This window comes from Ovis canadensis, chromosome 17, assembly GCF_042477335.2.
Source record: "Ovis canadensis isolate MfBH-ARS-UI-01 breed Bighorn chromosome 17, ARS-UI_OviCan_v2, whole genome shotgun sequence".
In the NCBI taxonomy this organism is placed as follows: Eukaryota; Metazoa; Chordata; class Mammalia; order Artiodactyla; family Bovidae; genus Ovis; species Ovis canadensis.
In genome coordinates, this window is record NC_091261.1 from 28,621,850 (window position 1) to 28,643,656 (window position 21,807).

General features: G+C 35.6%; 1 protein-coding gene across 3 annotated transcripts in view; it reads right to left on the reverse strand.

Moving 5' to 3' along the window:
- Positions 1-21,807, reverse strand: part of NAA15 (N-alpha-acetyltransferase 15, NatA auxiliary subunit) — a 70,609-nt gene that overhangs the window by 25,232 nt on the left and 23,570 nt on the right. For all 3 annotated transcript variants that reach the window (XM_069557304.1, XM_069557303.1, XM_069557302.1), the window contains exons 2-10: positions 21,375-21,459; positions 19,111-19,215; positions 15,551-15,708; positions 14,138-14,272; positions 12,723-12,876; positions 6,243-6,362; positions 4,813-4,908; positions 4,552-4,658; positions 2,414-2,486 (exon numbers count right to left, since the gene is read on the reverse strand). In XM_069557304.1, coding sequence (XP_069413405.1) covers positions 2,414-2,486; positions 4,552-4,658; positions 4,813-4,908; positions 6,243-6,362; positions 12,723-12,876; positions 14,138-14,272; positions 15,551-15,708; positions 19,111-19,215; positions 21,375-21,459 — 1,033 coding nt within the window. The remainder of the gene's footprint in view (positions 1-2,413; positions 2,487-4,551; positions 4,659-4,812; positions 4,909-6,242; positions 6,363-12,722; positions 12,877-14,137; positions 14,273-15,550; positions 15,709-19,110; positions 19,216-21,374; positions 21,460-21,807) is intronic.

The window sequence follows — 21,807 nt, forward strand, 5'->3', positions numbered from 1 at the left end:
ATGTATGAGATCTTTGGACAGCACCACACTTTCTGCTCTGTATCATTACAGCTCCTAGCACAATGCCATGCTTATCATAAACATGGTAGATAAATGAGATCAAAGCTATAACAAATTACCTAAAAAGAAAACTGGGGGGTGGGGGATAGAGACAACAAACTGTACTAGAACTATGGTCAGGATGTTATGTATGAGGGGGGAAAACAAGAATACAGAGAAAACTTTCATTAATGTAGGGTTAAAAAAAAAGAAAAAAAGAAAGGCATGACTGCTTAACTGGGTTTCTAGCTAATGTACCAAACTATACATAAATATACTTGTGATGTGGTTATTTTGAGTTCTGCTGGTAAGATTCTTAATATATCTTTATTTTGAATATGCAAAAGTGTATACTTTGGGTTAAACTAAAAATTATACCAAAAAATGAGATAAGTAAAAATACTTATTCTGTATTTTAGTTCAGTTTTATATTTATATACTCACAAGAAAATGTGTAAGTTAAATATACAACCCACACATTAAAAAATGCTTTTTAATACAAATTTCTAAAATCTAAAGAACTGTTATTTGCTTTCAAAGAAAGCAACAGATTGCTTATTTTTATCCTAGAAGAGGTAGGACGGCTCAGTGGACAAACAATAGGAGTGGAACTCACCAACTCCCGATCTGATAGATCTGCAACTAAAGTGCTGCATACTCTTGGGCATGTCACTGAACCTCCTCCACATTTGCAAAATATGTAGGAAAATGCTGATAATCAAAGGAACATCATGATGATTAACCAATGAAACCATGCTAACGCCTTCTAAAAAGTACTATTAAAATTCACCTGAGACCTAGAAACAGTGATCAACTCAATAGCAATAAGCACCCCAGGTCCCATACTGGGTTTTCCCACTGTAGGAAACAGGGCTCCTTGGAAAAAACAACTGATTACAGGTCTGCTATGGGCAAGTATACAAGATGAACTAGAATAGTTCTTCATACGAAACTGCAAGGAAGCTATCAACTACTACCCTAGTATGTGAAGGCTGGAACCATTTGAAACTGCAATGATTTAAAACATCAGATACGTTTAAAGCCATGAATTCAAAATAATATCTTTATAACACCTTTGAAGGATGCTACTGATAGTCAATCTACTATTTTGAAATTCATTAGTTCAAACTGGTAAAGAACAAAAAAGTAGGAAGGCAAAGGAGAAAAAGAAGCATTTATCTTGCTTTTTCTGTATAACCTGAAATGTTACATTAGCAGATATTAATATTACTAGTTTGTAATTTGTAACAGTTCATGTAACACATGAAATAAACACTTCATGCCTCCTGATCAAAGGACAACCACCACTTGTGGAATAATCTTGCTCATCCCTTTGTCTTTAAAACAAAAAGGGGGAAAAAATAAACTTTCATCAAACCTGTAGACAGTCAGACCTGTCCATGTGAAGTTTCTGCAATGATGGAAATGCTGTAGATGTGTCCTGTCCAATATGGTAGGCATTAGATTTACAAAGCTATTGAGCAGCACCTGAAAGTGACTACTGTGACTAATTAAGTTTATTTAATTTAAAAAAATTTAATAGCCCCATGTGACTAATGGCTACCATACTAGACTACATACTCTATATTTAACTTACAATGTATAATAAATCCAGAGGACAGAGAAACAACTTGTTAAGCAACACCATACGGGTATATTCAGCAAAAACTAGACTACAGAAAAACTAAAACAAAAAGAAAACACACACACACACACACACAACTGATTAATAAATAAATTGCAGGAAAGAAGAAAAAAGAGGTGAAACTTACAGATTTATAAAAAAAATTTAAAGAGACATAGTAACAAAACTCAAAAGTACAGACTTCATCTGGCTCTTCATTCAAATAAACTTCAGAAACAAAGAGAAAAACTATTTTTAAGGTACCTGGAAATGTAAGCATGGACATTTTCCTTTGATATTAAGGAAGCATTAATGTTCAAGTATGGTGATGCTATTATGGTTGTGATCTTTAGAATACTAAAATATACATGGATGAAATGATGTGATTTGGGGGATTTGTTTTCTAATAACAAGGGAGTAGAGGGAAACAGGTAAGAAATATAGATGAAATAAGCTTGCCCATGAGGTAAAAATTACTGAAATTGAGTGGTGGGTAAATGGAGGGTCATTATATTATTACATGTAGTTTTGGAGATGTTTTTAAGCTCAACATAAAATTTTCAATAAGCTACTGTTATCTTATCAAATATTTTCACATAATATACATATTAATGCATCTTAAAGGGAAAAATGTTTAAATATACTAAGTTTATTGACCAAATAATGAACAATACTGACCTTTTGATCAAGAATTTCATAATATTGTAAGATTTTTAAGACTTTTTTAAAACATAAAACTTGAGCACTTACCACTGGGGTTAAATAACCGGCAGCTTTTTAGAGAGGTTTCATAACCTACTACTAATTCTTCTATGATTGCCACCTACAGTACAAACACACAAGCACACTTTAGTAAAAAAAAGAAAAAAGAAAAATTATTATATAGTTACTATGCTTGTGCAAAGCATGTTATTTACTATTAGAGGGCTAAATAAATATTCCAAATTCCCTCTCTTCTTCTGATTCCACCCCCAGTCTCTCACATACATACCTTTTTTTAAATCTCTTAACCTATGGATAAAAATCTAAGACCATACACTTTTGAAGGTGTGTTTTAAGGCAAAACTTTTTTAAAAAACTTACTGACAACTCCTTTTCCTGCCATAAAATAAAGCATCAAGCTGAACTAGAAATCAGGAACAGGATGGACAAAAAGAGGTAATGTTATGTATTTTTTTAAAAATCTTGGTTCATTTTTATCTTAAATTACATAAATAATACCCACAGTTAATATTTGCACTTCAGGAATCAAGAATTAAATACTGTGTGAAAAGAGAAATTCCACCAACAGATGACAGCATCAACTCTCAATTTCATCATCGAGGGGAAAACATCAGTAAAACCGAAGCATGGAACAGGAGGTGGGTTTCTGAGATCTAGGAGAGTGAATGGCTGCCCCAGTTCTGTTTTCTCTTGAGTCATGACTATACTACTGACTCCTGGCTTTGTAAGAGATCTGTGAATACTTTTAATTTATAATTCCCTTCTTTGCTTAATCCATCTATAATGAATTTATTACTATAGAAGCTCTCTTAAATAACCTCAACTTAACTGACTCAACATATTAACACCAGCTCTCTCCATTATCTCAGAAAACTGCGGTCACAGTTAGGCTATTCTGAAACATCCATGTTCTTCTGCTCCCATTAAGTGAGCTACATGTTTACGAAGAGTTTTGTTTTCCCAAACCTGTTTGAATTAGTTGCATTCATTATCATCATTGCAGAATTTAATCCAATGTTACATAAACTTAAGAAATGAGAACAAAAGAAAGAATTGTTTCTATAAGTTGAATGGACACTGTGTGTGGAAAGACTCAAAGATAAATTAGGTTGTTTTCTTTTTACCAATCTAGGTTTAAATAAGACAACCATAAAGGGAGAAGCCATAATAATATATACGATTCTACAATCAAGACTGCTTCACAAGCATCACGTTCTCACTCTGCCAAAACTAGAAGAAAAAGACCACATTTTATTAATGTGATTTAAGCAAGGAAAAAAAGAAAAGTGAACAGTCATCAATAAAGCCCATATCCTAGACCTCTCAACAAAAGACTGGCAAATAAGTGCCCTTTCTGTGCACTGGCTTCCCTGGTAGCTCAGCTGGTAAAGAATCCATCTGCAATATGGGAGACCTGGGTTTGATCCCTGGGTTGAGAAGATCCCCTGGAGAAGGGAAAGGCTACCCACTCCAGTATTCTGGCCCGGACAATTCCATGGACTGTATAGTCCATGGGGTGACAGTTGGACACCACTGAGCAACTGACTTTCACTTATGATTTAGACTGTGCTCTAAGTGTTTAGAATGTTTAATCTGTTCCATCTTTGAAGTGTTTTTTTTTAACCCAGCCAACATGTCTTGTTGTCATTGCACTTAAAATAATCTAAATTAAGATTAAAACACACTTTAACAAGCATTTGAATACTGTATTCATAGCTGAAAAAGCAAACTGACTTACTGGGACATTAAACAAACTCTTCTGACAGAATCCTTTTTCTACCAACTAAAAAGGATAAAGATTACTAAGCTAAAACTTAGTTTAGTTTAAAAACAAAAAGTCACTTCTGCCTTTCACCCTGAGGAGGGAATAGAGACAATATTGAAGAAATCACTACTGTACCAACTTTTCATACCTGCACTGATTTACTGAAAAGTACACACCAGAAACAAAAGACAGAAAACAAATAGGTGGTAAATTATTTAGCTAAAGAGAGAAGACAATGAATAGGAAATAAACACAAAGCATTTAAACTCTAAGGGCTAGGAAGGCTGTTAGCAGATTCACAAAGTGTGTACTACATGCACGGGTAATCAAAAACCAATTATCCAAACACTGAGCAAAGAAACCAGTCAAAAAGTAAAACAACCATTGTATTTTGCTTTACCTTTTCTTTATCTTTGTATAACGACCTCAAAGTATTGAAGACTGGTGGACAACCCTTGCTGAAGTTCATCCTTAGGAACTTATCCAAACATTCTTTAAACTTCTCACCTTGGAAGAAAAAAATCTTGTTGATTTACATTTACCCAGACAACTCTAACAAAGCACACCTTACAATCTTAATATGCATACTCATATATTTAAAACCAAGGGCAGATATTGTATACAATATAATTTTCATTCCTTTGCAATTATTCTCACTTACCAGATAAAAAGTTTAATGGCAGTCTTCTTGGCACTAATCCCCTGGGATATTTAGTCCAGGCCTCCTCATAAATTTTTAGTCGTTCTAACATATTAGCTGCAGACCAAAACAAAAGTTTTCCTTATGTAATTATACATTTTGCTAGAGAACTACAAATTTCTGAAAATATATAAAAATTACTATATTAAACAGAAAATTTAAACATGGGAAATAATTATCATAATCTAACCACTTAAATATATCAACAATCATTTTAGAATAATTCCTTCTAAAATTTCCATATTTTAACCCACAATTACATAAAATACATGATTTTCCTTATCCTGTTCTGCTTTAGGTGGCCTTTCAAAATCTGACTCCTCTACTTAGTTCTAAGAAAGGCTCGGTTATCCTGTTTCCATAATTGCTTTTCTAATATTCTCTTCAGCCTCTTGTCTAACGTCTCTCCTTTGATTTATTTTGGAACTTTGATTTATTATCTATCCTCTATCTTGATTTTTTCATAATTCTTTTATATTTTCTTTTACTTTCAGGTGAGAACTTTCCTGGTTCAATCAGTCTTCCACTTCCACTAATTTTCCTCAGATATGGCCTCTCATATTTAATCTATGAAAAATTTTACGTCACATCAGTAAGTAGGTTTTGTCATCTCCCAGATTCCATCAGGTCCTTTCTCATAACTGTCCGTATTTCACCGCCTCTCGTCACCGTGGATTACTCTGTGCTCTCTACTCTCCCTTTCGCCGGCACTCTTGTTTCCATACTAGTGTTACTACAGAGAATGACCATTGTTACAAGGATTCTCACATTTATCAATGTACCAGGAATAGTTTACTATCAGTTGTGTAGGAAATTTTGCTTCAAATTGTATCATCCTGGATGAGACTCTTGACTTTTTGTAGATAGCATGTTTCTGGGACTTGTCCTCACAAGTGGGTCCCATTCATGCAAGAGAATGGTTGGGGGGAAGAGTCTCTGGACCAAGTTTCTTTTCGTCCTTCTTCTCACACAGGAAACAGTGCTTCCCTTTCAGCTTGGTGACATTCACTTGCCCTGGCAGGCCACACTCTGCTATAGCCACAGGTTACCACAGAGTTACGCTTCCTTCTTTCCTTTAGGGAGAACAGCTCCATTTCTGTAAGTAAGCATTTTCCTTTCATATTTCTGACACTGCTATTCATTTGTGAATTTTAAAAACTTGTTTCCAAAACTCTTTTTACAACTATTTCTATGAATTTGTAGTAGAAGAGAGGTTTGAGAAAACACCTTGCCTGCCATATTAAATGGAAGTTCACAAAGGTACTTTTGTATTCAGATTTTGAGCCAATTCTTAACCAGTTTTTCTACTCAGCATTTTCAGTGAATTAACACAATGTATGTTACCAAAAGAAGTAATTAAAGCTTAGAAAGTAAATTTTAATCAATGTTACCTGGCTTGAGTGCCTTTTCCAAGCCTTTGTAATAGGCCCAATTTTCAGGATTTCTCTCTTGCAATCCTCTGTAAACATCAGCTGCATCTTCCAAACGACATAATTGCAACAGAAGATCCCCTGATTAAAAACAAAAAAACTGAATTAACTAAGTATGTTTAACTTTTCCTCAAACTTTATCTTAAAACCTCTTCAATATTGGGAAGTGGGTTCTCAACTCCCTTCAGTAAGACTATTTACAATGTTACAGTATTGTCTCAATGTTATCCTCTTCACATCCTCAATTTATTCAGGTATATGTCTAACTCCAGGCTACTTTCTCAAATTCACTGAACACAGTCACTAAGCCATCATCTACTCAATTACTCCTGACAACATACAATTTCAGAATCTAAATTAATGGCCAGTCCATTACCCTAAACTTATGATGTTTTAACCAGCTATGAAATGATTCTGCTCTAGCAGCCCAAATCATGGCCACATTGTCTCTTTCCAACTACTGAGTTTACTCTTTTTCATCTACCAAATACATATCTTGCTTTAAGCTTAAATGTCTTGACTTTCTTCCTGTCTCACCAATCCTACCCTTCAATATTAGAGAAAAACTGTTCCTGTTTCTTCAGGCCTTTCAGCAACCTTTAAGAAGACACTGCTTGTCTTCCCTGGGCTGTATGATCAGTCTCATCCCTGAATGACATTCAGTTCAGTTCAGTTGCTCAGTCATGTCCAACTCTTTGCAACCCCATGAATCACAGCACGCCAGGCCTCCCTGTCCATCACCAACACCTGAAGTTCACTCAAACTCACATCCATCGAGTCAGTGATGCCATCCAGCCATCTCATCCTCTGTCGTCCCCTTCTCCTCCTGCCCCCAATTCCTCCCAGCTTCAGAGTCTTTTCCAATGAGTCATCTCTTCGCATGAGGTGGCCAAAGTACTGGAGTTTCAGCTTTAGCATCATTCCTTCCAAAGAACACCCAGGACTGATCTCCTTTAGAATGGACTGGCTGGATCTCCTTGCAGTCCAAGGGACTTTCAAGAGTCTTCTCCAACACCACAGTTCAAAAGCATCAATTCTTCGGTGCTCAGATTTCTTCACAGTCCAACTCTCACATCCATACATGACTACTGGAAAAACCATAGCCTTGACTAGACGGATCTTTGTAGGCAAAGTAATGTCTCTGCTTTTGAATATACTATCTAGGTTGTAATAACTTTTCCTCCAAGGAGTAAGCATCTTTTAATTTCACGGCTACAGTCACCATCTGCAGTGACTTTGGAGCCCCCAAAAATAATGTCTGATACTGTTTCCACATCTATTTCCCATGAAGTGATGGGACCGGATGCCATGATCTTCGTTTTCTGAATGTTGAGCTTTAAGCTAACTTTTTCACTCTCCTCTTTCACTTTCATCAAGAGGCTTTTTATTTCCTCTTCATTTTCTGCCATAAGGGTGGTGTCATCTGCATAAGTGAGGTTATTAATATTTCTCCTGGCAATCTTGATTCCAGCTTGTGCTTCTTCCAGTCCAGCGTTTCTCATGATGTACTCTGCATGGAAGTTAAATAAGCAGGGTGACAATATACAGCCTTGATGTTCTCCTTTCCCTATTTGGAACCAGTCTGCTGTTCCATGTCCAGTTCTAACTGTTGCTTCCTGACCTGCATATAGGTTTCTCAAGAGGCAGGTCAGGTGGTGTGGTATTTCCATCTCTTTCAGAATTTTCCACAGTTTCCTGTGATCCACACAGTCAAAGGCTTTGGCATAGTCAAGAAAGCAGAAATAGATGTTTTTCTGGAACTCTCTTGCTTTTTCCATGATCCAGCAGATGTTGGCAATTTGATCTCTGGTTCCTCTGCCTTTTCTAAAACCAGCTTGAACATCTGGAAGTTCACGGTTCACGTATTGCTGAAGCCTGGCTTGGAGAATTTTGAGCATTACTTAAAAGCATGCGAGATGAGTGCAATTGTGCAGTAGTTTGAGCATTCTTTGGCATTGCCTTTCTTTGGGATTGGAATGAAAACTGACCTTTTCCAGTCCTGTGGCCACTGCTGAGTTTTCCAAATTTGCTGGCATACTGAGTGCAGCACTTTCACAGCATCATCTTTCAGGATTTGAAATAGCTTCACTGGAATTCCATCACCTCCACTAGCTTTGTTCATAGTGACACTTTCTAAGGCCCACTTGACTTCACATTCCAGGATTTCTGGCTCTAGATGAGTGATCAAACCATCGTGATTATCTTGGTCATGAACATCTTTTTTGTACAGTTCTGTGTATTCTTGCCACCTCTTCTTAATATCTTCTGCTTCTGTTAGGTCCAGACCATTTCTGTCCTTTATCTAGCCCATCTTTGCATGAAATGTTCCCTTGGTATCTCTCATTTTCTTGAAGAGATCTCTTGTCTTTCCCATTCTGTTCTTTTCCTCTATTTCTTTGCATTGATCACTGAAGAAGGCTTTCTTATCTCTTCTTGCTATTCTTTGGAACTCTGCATTCAGATGCTTATCTTTCCTTTACTCCTTTGCTTTTCACTTCTCTTCTTTTCACAGCTATTTGTAAGGCCTCCCGAGACAGCCATTTTGCTTTTTTGCATTTCTTTTCCATGGGGATGGTCTTGATCCCTGTCTCCTGTACAATGTCAGGAACCTCAGTCCATAGTTCATCAGGCACTCTATCTATCAGATCTAGTACCTTATATCTATTTCTCACTTCTACTGTATAATCATAAGGGATTTGATTTAGGTCATACCTGAATGGTCTAGTGGTTTTCCCCACTTTCTTCAATTTAAGTCTGAATTTGGCAATAAGGAGCTCACGATCAGAGCCACAGTCAGCTCCTGGTCTTATTTTTGCTGACTGTATAGAGCTTCTCCATCTTTGGCTGCAAAGAATAGAATCAATCTGATTTCGGTGTTGACCATCTGGTGATATCCATGTGTAGAGTCCTCTCTTATGTTGTTGGAAGAGAGTGTTTTCTATGACCAGTGCGTTTTCTTGGCAAAACTCTATTAGCCTTTGCCCTGCTTCATTCCGTATTCCAAGGCCAAATTTGCCTGTTACTCCAGGTGTTTCTTGACTTCCTACTTTTGCATTCCAGTCCCCTATAATGAAAAGGACATCTTTTTTGGGTGTTAGTTCTAAAAGGTCTTGTACGTCTTCATAGAACTGTTTAACTTCAGCTACTTCAGCATTACTGGTTGGGGCATAGACTTGGGTTACTGTGATACTGAATGGTTTGCCTTGGAAATGAACAGAGATCATTCTGTCGTTTTTGAGATTGCATCCAAGTACTGCATTTCGGATTCTTTTGTTGACCATGATGGCTACTCCCTTTCTTCTAAGGGATTCCTGCCCACAGTAGTAGATATAATTGTCATCTGAATTAAATTCACCCATTCCAGTCCATTTTAGTTTTCTGATTCCTAGAATGTCAACATTCACTCTTGCCCTCTCCTGTTTGACCACTTCCAATTTGCCTTGATTCATGGACCTGATATTCCAGGTTCCTATGCAATATTGCTCTTTACAGCATCAGACCTTGCTTCTGTCACCAGGCACATCCACAATTGGGTATTGGTTTTGCCCTGGCTCCATCCATTCATTCTTTCTGGAGTTATTTCTCCACTGATCTCCAGTAGCATACTGGGCACCTACTGACCTGGGGAGTTCCTCTTTCAGTATCCTATCATTTGCCTTTTCATACTGTTCATGGGGTTCTTAAGGCAAGAATACTGAAGTGGTTTGCCATTCCCTTGTCCAGTGGACCACATTCTGTCGTTAAAGTCTGTATGACCCCAATTATTCGCTTGCTGCACACCTTCTCATAAAAGAGGCTGCCAGATGAAGGCACTGGAGCACTGGTTTCACTAAAAACATATTAGCTCCAAACTCACATAAGCCTCAAACACTGCTCAAGAACCCTTTACCCTACTTTAATGGGCTCCCATTCATCAAAGGTATTGTTTTCAAGCCAAGACTGCACTCTTGCACCCTTTTGTATTATCAGATAATAAAAATGAACACTTATTGAGTGTGAAAATGAGTTTTCAAATGTTTCACATGCATTAAAACTAATTCAATTCTCAAAGCTCCATGAAATAGGCTACTATTATTTGTATCATTTTTTTTTAAGTTTTTTATTTTTTAAATTTTAAAATCTTTATGTATCATTTTAAAACAAAGAAAATCAGTAAATGTGCCAAGGGTCTCTCAGACAGTTAATTGTTAGAGTCAGGATTTGAACCCAAGCAATTTGGCTAAAGTAACCCATATTCTTAATGTCTCTATCCTGAGTGGTTCTTACCAGGTGCATTTCTGTCATCCAGGAGACATTTAGCAATACCGGAGCCACTTTCGGTGTCACAACAGGGAAGCGGGTGCTACGGTATCAGATATAAGCTACCGATACTGCTAAATATTATGCAACATACAGGAGGCTTCAATCTCCAACATCTAGGTCCCAAGATGTCAACAGTACCAAAGTTAACAGTCCGCTCTACACTGACCAAAAGACTACTTTACTAAAAACATAAATAATATCCTGTAACCTTTCTCCCATAGGCCACACCCATCCATATTTCCTTCTCATGATCTTTACCCACCTTTTCCTTGTAGAAGGAACTGATCGTATTAACAATTAACAATGAAATTTTCTGCCTAACTATGCCACTCACCCACTCCAGGAATTTCCTAAATTATCCTGACCACCTATCACTAATATCAATGCCTTTATTACTGGAATGGCCAATGACTGATGATTCTTTTAGTTCCCTTCTATTCTTTTATATTCCCTGTCCCCACCACCTGATTCACCATAGATATTCAAAACATATTTTGTGGAATGAACTGATAGCTGTTTCCTATTTCACTGGGAAAATGAAAGCAAGACAAACTCCCAAATTATCCACCACACTGACACACCTACTTGCCCATACACTCCATCATCTCTAATTACTGTGGATGAACTATTCATTTTGTTATCTAAGGCTAACCCTTCAATTTATCCACTAGATCACATCCCCTCTACTGCATCAAATACTCCATCTCATTATCCAGTGAGCACAATAAGTACAATCTGCAAAAATCTTTTGATTCTGCAACCCTTCCACCCATCACTACCCTGGATGTCCTTCCTATACAGCAAAACTACTTGGTTGAGTCATTTTTGCATGCTATTCCTCAACTCCTCTACTAAAATCTCATTGAAATCTACTTGACCTGTTTGGGGTTTTACTACCCTCCTCCTTCCAAATGTTCAGAAAGTCCTTTTGGTAAGGTAATCAGTAGCTTCCAAATTGCTAAAATCCATAGGTCAACTCTGAGTCCTCAGTTTGATCTGTCCTTCTTCCTTACTAATAAAGTTATCAAAAGAGTAAAATAAAACAATGTACTTAGAGTATTTTGAACAATGTCATGTATTTCCATAAAGAAACTGAAGCCCAATCTTGCCCCTCATCATATAGCTGGTTGGTAAACAAGGAAGGAACTGAAACTAGTTTTTTTAACCTTATCATCTTTCCAATTAGTCAGAAATCTACTCCTTTATAACTAATAGACCGATCAGGAATGATCAACTCATGTGAAAGTGGCTGTCTTGGATCTAGAGTTCACAAATGAGTTCTGGGTGCCTTGGACTTCCATTTTCTCTCTTGCTAGTAGCATTATTCTTTGCTGAAAAGTTCATCAGGAGAACAATGGCTAAATCCAGTCTGCACACACACACCACACTTCTCCAGTGTTCAACTTCAAAGGCAGTGAGAAATTTGACACCAAAAAATTTCAGCTGCCTGGTCTAACAAAGGCAAAGCAACATTTCAGATGGCAAGTCTTAGAAAGTACTCAATTACTTGTTGTTCTTCTTTTGTTTTCCATAATCAGTTCCTAAACTTTTAAAACTACAGACTCCTTTTTCACACCCTCTAATACATGGTGACACTGGAGATCTTTATTTAAGGATCTACCCATCCTCCCATCATAATCCACACATACAAACCTGAGTTTCTAGTTCATGTTTTCCGTATTCAGAAAGATATTGAGGTAAACCATAAAGAAGCCTAGGAATGTCCCATAAGCACTTTAGTGAAGTCTGATCTAGCAATATATATTACTGACAATAAAGAAGTCTGTTGTACACATTCAGTTTGCTAATAAGCAGTTTCTAAGAAACTTAATCTTGTCTTTCAAAATTGAGCAACTGCTTCCTGTATTTTAATCAAACTGTAATATTTTCAGATCAGATACTTAAATAAACAATACTGCACTGAGTAACTTCATTCAACAACTTATTGTTCACCATTATTTTTTCCTATAACAATATCTACTGTTTAAATGTGTATTTTCCTACATTACAAATTATCTGAAGTGCATGAGTAAGAAATAAATTTTGTCATCAAAGAGCTATGTTATATGCAACAATTTTTCAGTCTCGTTCTTTGTCGTAGTTAAATATCAGAATAAATTGCACTCTTAAAAAAAATACCTTTGGTTTCTTCTACAGCAAGTTTATCACAAATCTGCTTTTCATAGGTACAAAGGTGTTCCAGAGCTTCTCTATAGAGACCTGCTTCCCGAAGAACTTGATTCTGATATAAAAGGAGTTCACTATATTCATAATCCACTTTATCAGGGGATGTCTACATATGGATACAAGGAATACTAACAGTGAGAATTTTATTTTCATATTAAAAAACTTTTCACACTTAAATACATACAAGAAAACAAAGGTTAATATACGGTTGATAAAACTCATTTTTTAAAATTCCTAAATATCTCTCTAGGAAGCAACTAAAACTAACAATATTAACGTAAAACCCACTGAATAAAATAAGAATCCATAAGTCCTTACATATAACAAATAAATAGGGGAGAAAGGAAAGTTTACTAAAAGTAGAATGTCAAATAAATCTAGAAGGAATAAGACAGAAAAATCACCATTTTGCCACTATCATAAGAACAGCTTATCCAGGCAAGAATCATAATCAATGAATTTTGCTAAAACTAGTGGTGAAAGTCTGATGAGGGAGAGACTACTCATAAAGCCTCACATTATTTACTAAATACAAAGAGAAAAAGAAACAACTGGTTTATAGTGAAGAAACTTGACAGTCACCACCTTAACCAAGAAATCAAATGGATGAGACACTACATGGCTTTTAATGTGGTGAGTGGAGGGAGAAGGGCTCAACATCACTTCTGTAGTCTCCTGCCAAAAATGCATAACAGTATCAATACTGAAGAAACATAAAGAAATCCAAATTGATGAATACTCTACAAAAGCACTGCCATGACTCTTCAAAAACAACAGTGTCATGAAATAAAAGAAAGCCTCTGAAACTTCCAGATTAGAAGAGACTATAGAAAAATGATAATTAAATGTAAGGTATGATTCTAAATTGAATCATGGAAATGGAAAAAAGAAAAAGAAAAAGAAAAAATCCCAGAAAGGATATAAATAGGCCTGTTAGTAAATATTGAATATCGGTTGTGGATTAGATACTAACAGCTTATCAATGTTAAATTTCCTAATTTTTTGATAATTTATACAATACTACCTATAAGAGTTGACAACTATAGAGTTTTTCTCAGGAAATACCACACAAAAGCATTTTAGGAGTAAAACAGCATAGTGTCTACAATTACTCTTGAATGTTTTAGGAAAAAATAGCTAAGTACATATAGAGACTATAAACTAAACGCATCAAATATTAACAATTAGTTAATGTGAGTGAACTTCTATTATGTTCTTTGTTCTACTCTTGCAACTGTTCTTTAAGTTTGAAACTATTTCAAATTAAAAGTTAGTAAATCTATACTATTTGAAGATCTATAATCTTCTTTGTTTCAGTTATACTAAGAATCAAACCTAGTTTACTAGGTCTAACTTCTGGTTGTTACCTGCTGTGTTTTCCTAAATTCTTCTAAAATCTTTGCTGCCATTTCATAATCTTCTAATAAATGGTAAGCAATAGCATAACCAATCCATGATGCTCTCTGTGCAGGTCGAAGTTGAAGTAACTGATACCTCGTTTCCTTTAAGGGAAAAAAGAACACTTTTTCTTAGGTATACAAAAAAAGTAAATGCTCCTTAAAGATCATATTAACTCACAACAGTAACATAATGATGGAAATGCTAATAAAAAAGTTTTAAACATCTATATTGTGTAGATTTATGGAAGCATAAAAGTATTTAATAAGCACAATGAAGCTTCCAAGATAATCTTAGAAATAATTTTTTTAAAAGTTAAGACATAAGATAGGGTACCCTTTATCACTTACTCATCTACTTACTCTGAGAAGAAAGAATGGAAAATATAGTGCAAAGATAAAAAGTTTTTTATAAATACAGTGCCCAACTACTGAGTTAAGAAGTACAGAAAGCAACTCAGTAGGCATTTCATGGAAGAAAAAAAAAGAGGAACTAAATAAACCTGATTTAAGAGACTGATTGTTAAGGGTTAAAATATAGCTATAGTGGTGATCATTTTGCAATGTATAAAAATATCAAAACACTATGTTGTGCACCAAGAACTAATATGAGCAGTTAAGGGCAGTTAAACTTAAAAAAAAAAAAAAAAGCCAAATAACCAACTAATGAAACTCACAGAAGAAGAAATCAGATTTGTGATTACCAGAGGTGGGAAGGGGGCAAGATGGAGTACTGCATGAAGGTGATAAAAAGGTACACACATCCAATTCCAAGACAAAATTAAGTTCTAGGGATATAATGTACAAAGTGATTAATATAATTAACATTTCTGTAGGCTATGTGTAAAAACTGCTATGAGAGTAAACCTTAGAAGTTCTCATCACCAGGAAAAAATACTTTTTTTCTTTTTGTATTATTTTATATCTATATAACATGATGCATGTCCACTAAACCTGTTGTGGTAACATTTCATGATGGAAATCAAATCATTATGATGTACACCTAAAATGTATGCAGTACTGTACATTAATTGTATTTGAGTAAAACTGAAAGGAAAAAATCTCCCCTCTCTAATGTAGCTACAAAAACAGAATGTTAGTCTCTATGGAGGTAAAAAGAACAAACGTGTGTGTGTGTGTGTGTGTGTGTGTGTGTTAATTTTTCACTAAATTAACTCAATCTTGTATAGTAATCCAACTGTGCTTCACAGTAAAGTAACTTTTAATCTGCTTAGTCCAGTTACAAACACAACCACTATTGGAGGAAGGAGGCAAATTCAATTAATTTTTTTTAATGGAAAACTGTTATCAAAAAGTACTCAAAAAAGTTTTAAATATGTTAAAAATATTTCTTCATTAGAATAAAAAAAATTCTCTACTTACCCTGTAACCCTCAAGATCTCGCATTTGAATCTGTAATAAAGAAAGGTCCCTTAAGATTTGAAGATTGTCTTTATCCCATTTTAGCGCATTTCTGTAACACTTAATGGCTTCATCATATTTCTTGTCTGACCTCTGGAGAAGGCCATAAACATGCCAACCTAAAGGATTTAGTTAAGGATACAACCTACAAGTCAAGAAATAATATTCCAATAATGTTTTCCAGGAAACTCAGAAAGTTACAGCTATTTATAAAAGTAAAAGCTTAAAAAAGAGAAAGAATATAAAGATAGCAGTAGCTTGATAACTGGAGAAGGCAATGGCACCCCACTCCAGTACTCTTGCCTGGAAAATCCCATGGATGGAGGAGCCTGGTGGGCTGCAGTCCACGGGGTGGCTAAGAGTCGGACACGACTGAGCAACTTCACTTTCACTCTTCACTTTCATGCATTGGAGAAGGAAATGGCAACCCACTCCAGTGTTCTTGCCTGGAGAATCCCAGGGACTGGGGAGCCTGGTGGGCTGCTGTCTATGGGGTCACACAGAGTCGGACACGACTGAAGCAACTTAGCAGCAGCAGCAGCAGTTTGATAACAACGGAAAACAATACAGCTTCTCAAGACAAAGAAAACAGGTCTAGCCTGCCTTACCTTAAATAAGTTAATTTAATCTTACTATGTTTCCTTAATTATAAAATGTAAATAAAGAGAAAGTCCATACAGCATAGGAGTATGGTGACAAAATAGAATAATATGTATAAAGTGCTCAGTGGCCCAAAATAAATGGCTCAATAGATATTGAGAATTATCTATTTTTGAAAGAGAACAGATATCCACAACATAGTATGACATACATTAAAATTTTATAAGTCTAGTAAGGAATACAGGTAAGTAAAATTACAGTAGGTCATACAACTGTACTACAAAGGGAAAAAATATGTACATAATCCTACTCTCCTAATACAGGTCTTTTTTCACTTTAGATTTTTATTATTGCAAATCACCCAACCTCCTGCAGTTTCTCTGCTTTCACTCTCACTTGCCTGAGTAATCTTTCTAAAATACATACAATCAAAAGAAAAAAGTCTATTTCCCTTTCCAGAAAGTTAATATTATTTCTCTCAGATCAGGTTCAAATTTTCCAATCTGACAACTTTTACAACAAGAACCCTTAACAGAGCCAGTAAACAAAGAATGTCTAGGGTGACATGTATAACTAAAAATATATATACAATGTTATAAATTTTATTTGAAAAACGATCTTTGCTTTTATAATGCAAATCTTCTCAGTTGGAACATGGCTTTAAAAGTCTGAGATATACTACCCTTCAAAATCTGGCCCCCATAACCTATTTCCTCATTCAGCCCACCCCCATTTCAACAACAATACCCTATTGTTTGAGGACTTGTTCAACTCTGTTGAGCATTGAAACACCTTTTAACTGCCTCTAATCTTCACCAGTGGCTCAGTGGTAAAGAATCTTCCTGCCAATGCAGGAGACACAGGAGATGTGGAAAGATGCCCAAGAGGAAAAAATGGCAACCCATTCCAGTATTCTCACCTGGCAAATCCCATAGACAGCGAAGCCTGGTGGGCTACAGGCCACAGGGTCACAAAGAGTTGGACATGACTGAACACACAAGCACACACAAATCATCACCTTCTAAAAATCTATCCTGAAATTTATGTTCATCAAGAGGAACAGAATTATATAAAGCATAGTAAGTCAATAGAGAACACTACACCAATATTAAAAATGATGAAAAAATATGTACAACAGCCTTATTAACTAACCCTTTGCTTACCTTTATAGTTTCTGGTTACTCCTAACTCACTTCTGCCTTATTGGATTAGTGATAATTTCTGAACAAGCTGTAACATTTTATGTACTTAGACGTGCTAAGCTTCTATCAAATATCTTCCTGCACTAGGCTGTAAGATCCTTGAGAGCAAAATCCTTTTCTTATTTTATATTATTCCAGGGGTTCAGTTCAGTTCAGTTCAGTCGCTCAGTCGTGTCCGACTCTTTGCAACCCCATGAATCACAGCACGCCAGGCCTCCCTGTCCATCACCAACTCCTGGAGTTCACTCAAACTCATGTCCATCGAGTCGGTGATGCCATCCAGCCATCTCATCCTCTGTCGTCCCCTTCTCCTCCTGCCCCCAATCCCTCCAGCATCGGAGTCTTTTCCAATGAGTCAACTCTTTGCATGAGGTGGCCAAAGTATTGGAGTTTCAGCTTTAGCATCATTCCTTCCAAAGAACATCCAGGACTGATCTCCTTTAGAATGGACTGGCTGGATCTCCTTGCAGTCCAAGGGACTCTCAAGAGTCTTCTCCAACACCAGTTCAAAAGCATCAATTCTTCAGCGCTCAGCTTTCTTTACAGTCCAACTCTCACATCCACACATGACTACTGGAAAAACCAGAGCCTTGACTAGACAGACCTTTGTTGGCAAAGTAATATCTCTGCTTTTGAATATGCTTTCTTGGTTGGTCATAACTTTCCTTCCAAGGAGTAAGTGTCTTTTAATTTCATGGCTGCAATCACCATCTGCAGTGATTTTGGAGCCTAAAAAAATAAAGTCTGACACTGTTTCCACTGTTTCCCCATCTATTTCCCATGAAGTGATGGGACCAGATGCCATGATCTTCATTTTCTCAATGTTGAGCTTTAAGCCAACTTTTTCACTCTCCTCTTTCACTTTCATCAAGAGGCTTTTTAGTTCCTCTTCACTTTCTGCCATAAGGGTGGTGTCGTCTGCATATCTGAGGTTATTGATATTTCTCCTGGCAATCTTGATTCCAGCTTGTGCTTCTTCCAGCCCAGCGTTAATCATGATGTACTCTGCACATAAGTTAACACTTAAAAATTTGTTGTTTCAGCACTTAAAACTGTTAGCCAACAGAACAGGTAAAGAAATATTTGTTTAAAACTATTTAAAAAACAGCAACCCAGAATTTTGTCTCTATCTTCCCTTAGACATTTGTACTTGTTCTGACTCTCACACTTCCCTTAATGAAATAAAATTTATCTCATACAGTACTTAGCATTATCAGGGACTATGTTAAGTATCATCACATCTTTACAAGACCACAGTGAAGTGGGTATGATTATTCTCATCTTACACATGAGGACTATGCCCTAAGATCACAGTTAAAAAGAAGCTGAGCTGAGATTAAAGCCTAAGTGAAGCACACTCCAAACCCTGGGCTTCCTCAGTACGCTATACTTGACTTCTAACATGCCTTATCGTATAGCCTTCTCTAAATTCATGCTATGATGAACCTGGCAGGGTGCCTCTTTTTTAAGTGTGGGAAGAGCTTTCACAGATATTAAAATAGGCAAATCCCATTTATCTGTAAATAGATATGATTTTAGGCCATGGCAGGTATACAAAAATGTTTCCTAAAAGAAAGCAAGTGATGGTACTCAACTGAAGAAAGAATCATCTCTTCTTGAGTTACACAGTAAGAGAGATCTAAAACTTCTGACTCTCAAATTGCTGCCTAAATTCAAGCCATCTCAATTCAACCCTTAAATATATCTCAAAAAGGATACACACATGACTCTTCAAGTCATTTCTCAAACCTCTACGAACCAACTCATAAGCTTCTTCCTTTTTCCCCAAACAGTTCAATGTTAATCCTTTCATAGCCAGGGTTTCTATTTAAAAAAAAAAGAAAGAAGGAACTTAAAGATAACCAACAACAACAAAAAAGGTACGATAATCTCAAAAACAACTGTTACATTATCTTAAGTATTTAAAACTTCAAGGAGATTATTGGGAAAATATCCAGGCTTTTACAGAATTAAAATATTTTTTAAATTGACAAATGAAGTAACTACACATTTCCATAATACAGGCCTCCCTAGAATTGTGTTTTAGATAAACAGATACAGAAACGCATGAATATCTGGTAATGTATATGGTAACAAGACAAAATTATTTTCCATGGGATGACCTAGTTAAACCAATCCTTTAAAGTATGGGAAAGTGAAATCCTGTAACGGACTTTATCTCTGTGAACCCAAGTTACACAGAAATTAAATTCACTGTTCAATGATTAAAATATATGCATCAATTATCTACATTTCTGATTTTTACCATTTAAAAATGATTCTTTGGGATTACTATTAAAAATACAAACTAAAGATGTCAGACATCCACCATTCACAATACAAAGAGTTGAGGAAAATACTAATTTTCAGAAAGGGAAAAAGCAATAGTTCTAATTTTACAATGTATATTCTATGAAGCACAAAGGAGTATAAAATGTTATAGTTAATTTGCCTAACTTTTAGGACTACAAATTTAAATTTATACAAAAATTAATTTGGTATAAATGATAAGGACTAAAGATAGAAAGGAAGAATCAATATTTACAGTAAAATAGAGATAAAGAAATGGAAGCAAAAAAGAAAAAAGTATGTACTAATCATCATAAATCTGTGTAAATTCAAGGAAAAAAGAAGCAAACAAACAAAATATATTTGGCAATTAGCCAAATTAGCAAGGTACCATAGAAAGTAACACTTTGTTGTTAAACAGGTAAAAATCTATTCTTGTAAGAAACCCCTTCAAGTGTTTTAATGAAAATGTAGGTTGTCAGGAAGTTTAGAATAAATCATAACTTACTGCTGCTACAAACTACTGCAATTAAATTATGACACTTCATATGCAACCTGATTTCAGATGTGTTGAAATATGAGGGGAAAGTACACTTTAGAAACAATGAAAGCTGGTTCTATGCTGTACTCAAACTCTATGTTGTCTATTATATTACATTACTGTTATGTATACTTTTAGAAAGAATATAAAACAACCTAATATCCAATTGGCTAGCAAAATTACATATATATATATATATATATATAGACACACACACACACACACATATATATATATATACACACATATATACCATGCGGCATGGATCTCAGTTCCCTGATAAGGGACTGAACCTGTGCCCCCTGCAATGAAAGCATAGAGTCAACCACTGGATGTTCAAGGAAGTCCCAAGCAAAACTATTTTTTAAGAAGGAAACGGAGAGAGAAAATTTTACATAGTTAATATCCACTGCTTTCTGTCTTTAAACAATGTTATTATTATAATGAAAGTATGCAAGAGTACAGAAAGCTAACAGAGAATTATTACTCTCTCTCTTCAACACTAAGAGAACACTATCCAATTAACAAAGAACCATGTTTCCTAACTGTACGAATCAGACCTGTGAAAGTTCACTGTTCCTTTGCCTCTTCAAAAGTTTAGCTACAAGCTCTGCCTTTATCCTACAAACTTCTCACTGTCCAATCTTCTACCCTCACATAGGCTAACGCTACATAAACTTTCAAAGTATGTATAAATCACATCTTAAACATGACTGTCTAAGATACAATGCTCTAAATAAGAAGATGCTGGTTCATGAGCAAAGGCCCAAACAGACACTTTCTGAATAAGTTTACTCTCAGGAATAAAATTTCTTCTGCTCAACCAAAGTTGTCAAGCAAAATTTTCTTGTAACCATTTAAAATAAACTTACTTATTAAACTTAAATTAGCATATTTGTTTTACTAGGTTCTTTTGCCTTTCCTATGGTGCTAATATTCAAAGCAGAAATAAATCAGAACTCAAGTAGATCGTGTTATCATTTTCTCAACAATAAACTCAAACTATTAGTATTAAATATCTTCCCACAGGCATAAGGATAAGGTCCATTCTCTCTGGAAAATAGTCTTGGCATCTGGGAGTAACAGAGCCCAAATAAGTGAAATCAGATAAGCAAGCAGAACCTTACCTACTTATGCTTACATTTACACTTACCTCCATGCTCAGCAAATTTGGGATTAGAGAGGATTTGTTTACAGAATTTCAATCCATTTCTGTACTGTTTATGTTCATAACACCTCTGTCAAAATAAAAAAGAAAAAATTTAAGTTTAGTAAAAATGTAAACAACTTTAAATTTGGTGCTAAACTTCTGATTCTGTTAAACACAACAAAATGATCTCAAGTTACTGCCATTTTCTAAATTCCACAAAAATGCCAATTACACACATACACACACACACACACACACACAGAACTCCCTGGTGGCCTAGTAATTTGGATTTGGCACTTTCACTGCAGTAGCCTGGGTTTAATCCCTGGTTGGGGAACTGAGATCCTACAAGTCACATTCCACATTCAAAACTGAAAAAAAAACTAAAATGCAGCCATACTGAGCAACCAAAATTTTTTTTTAATATAGACAATTC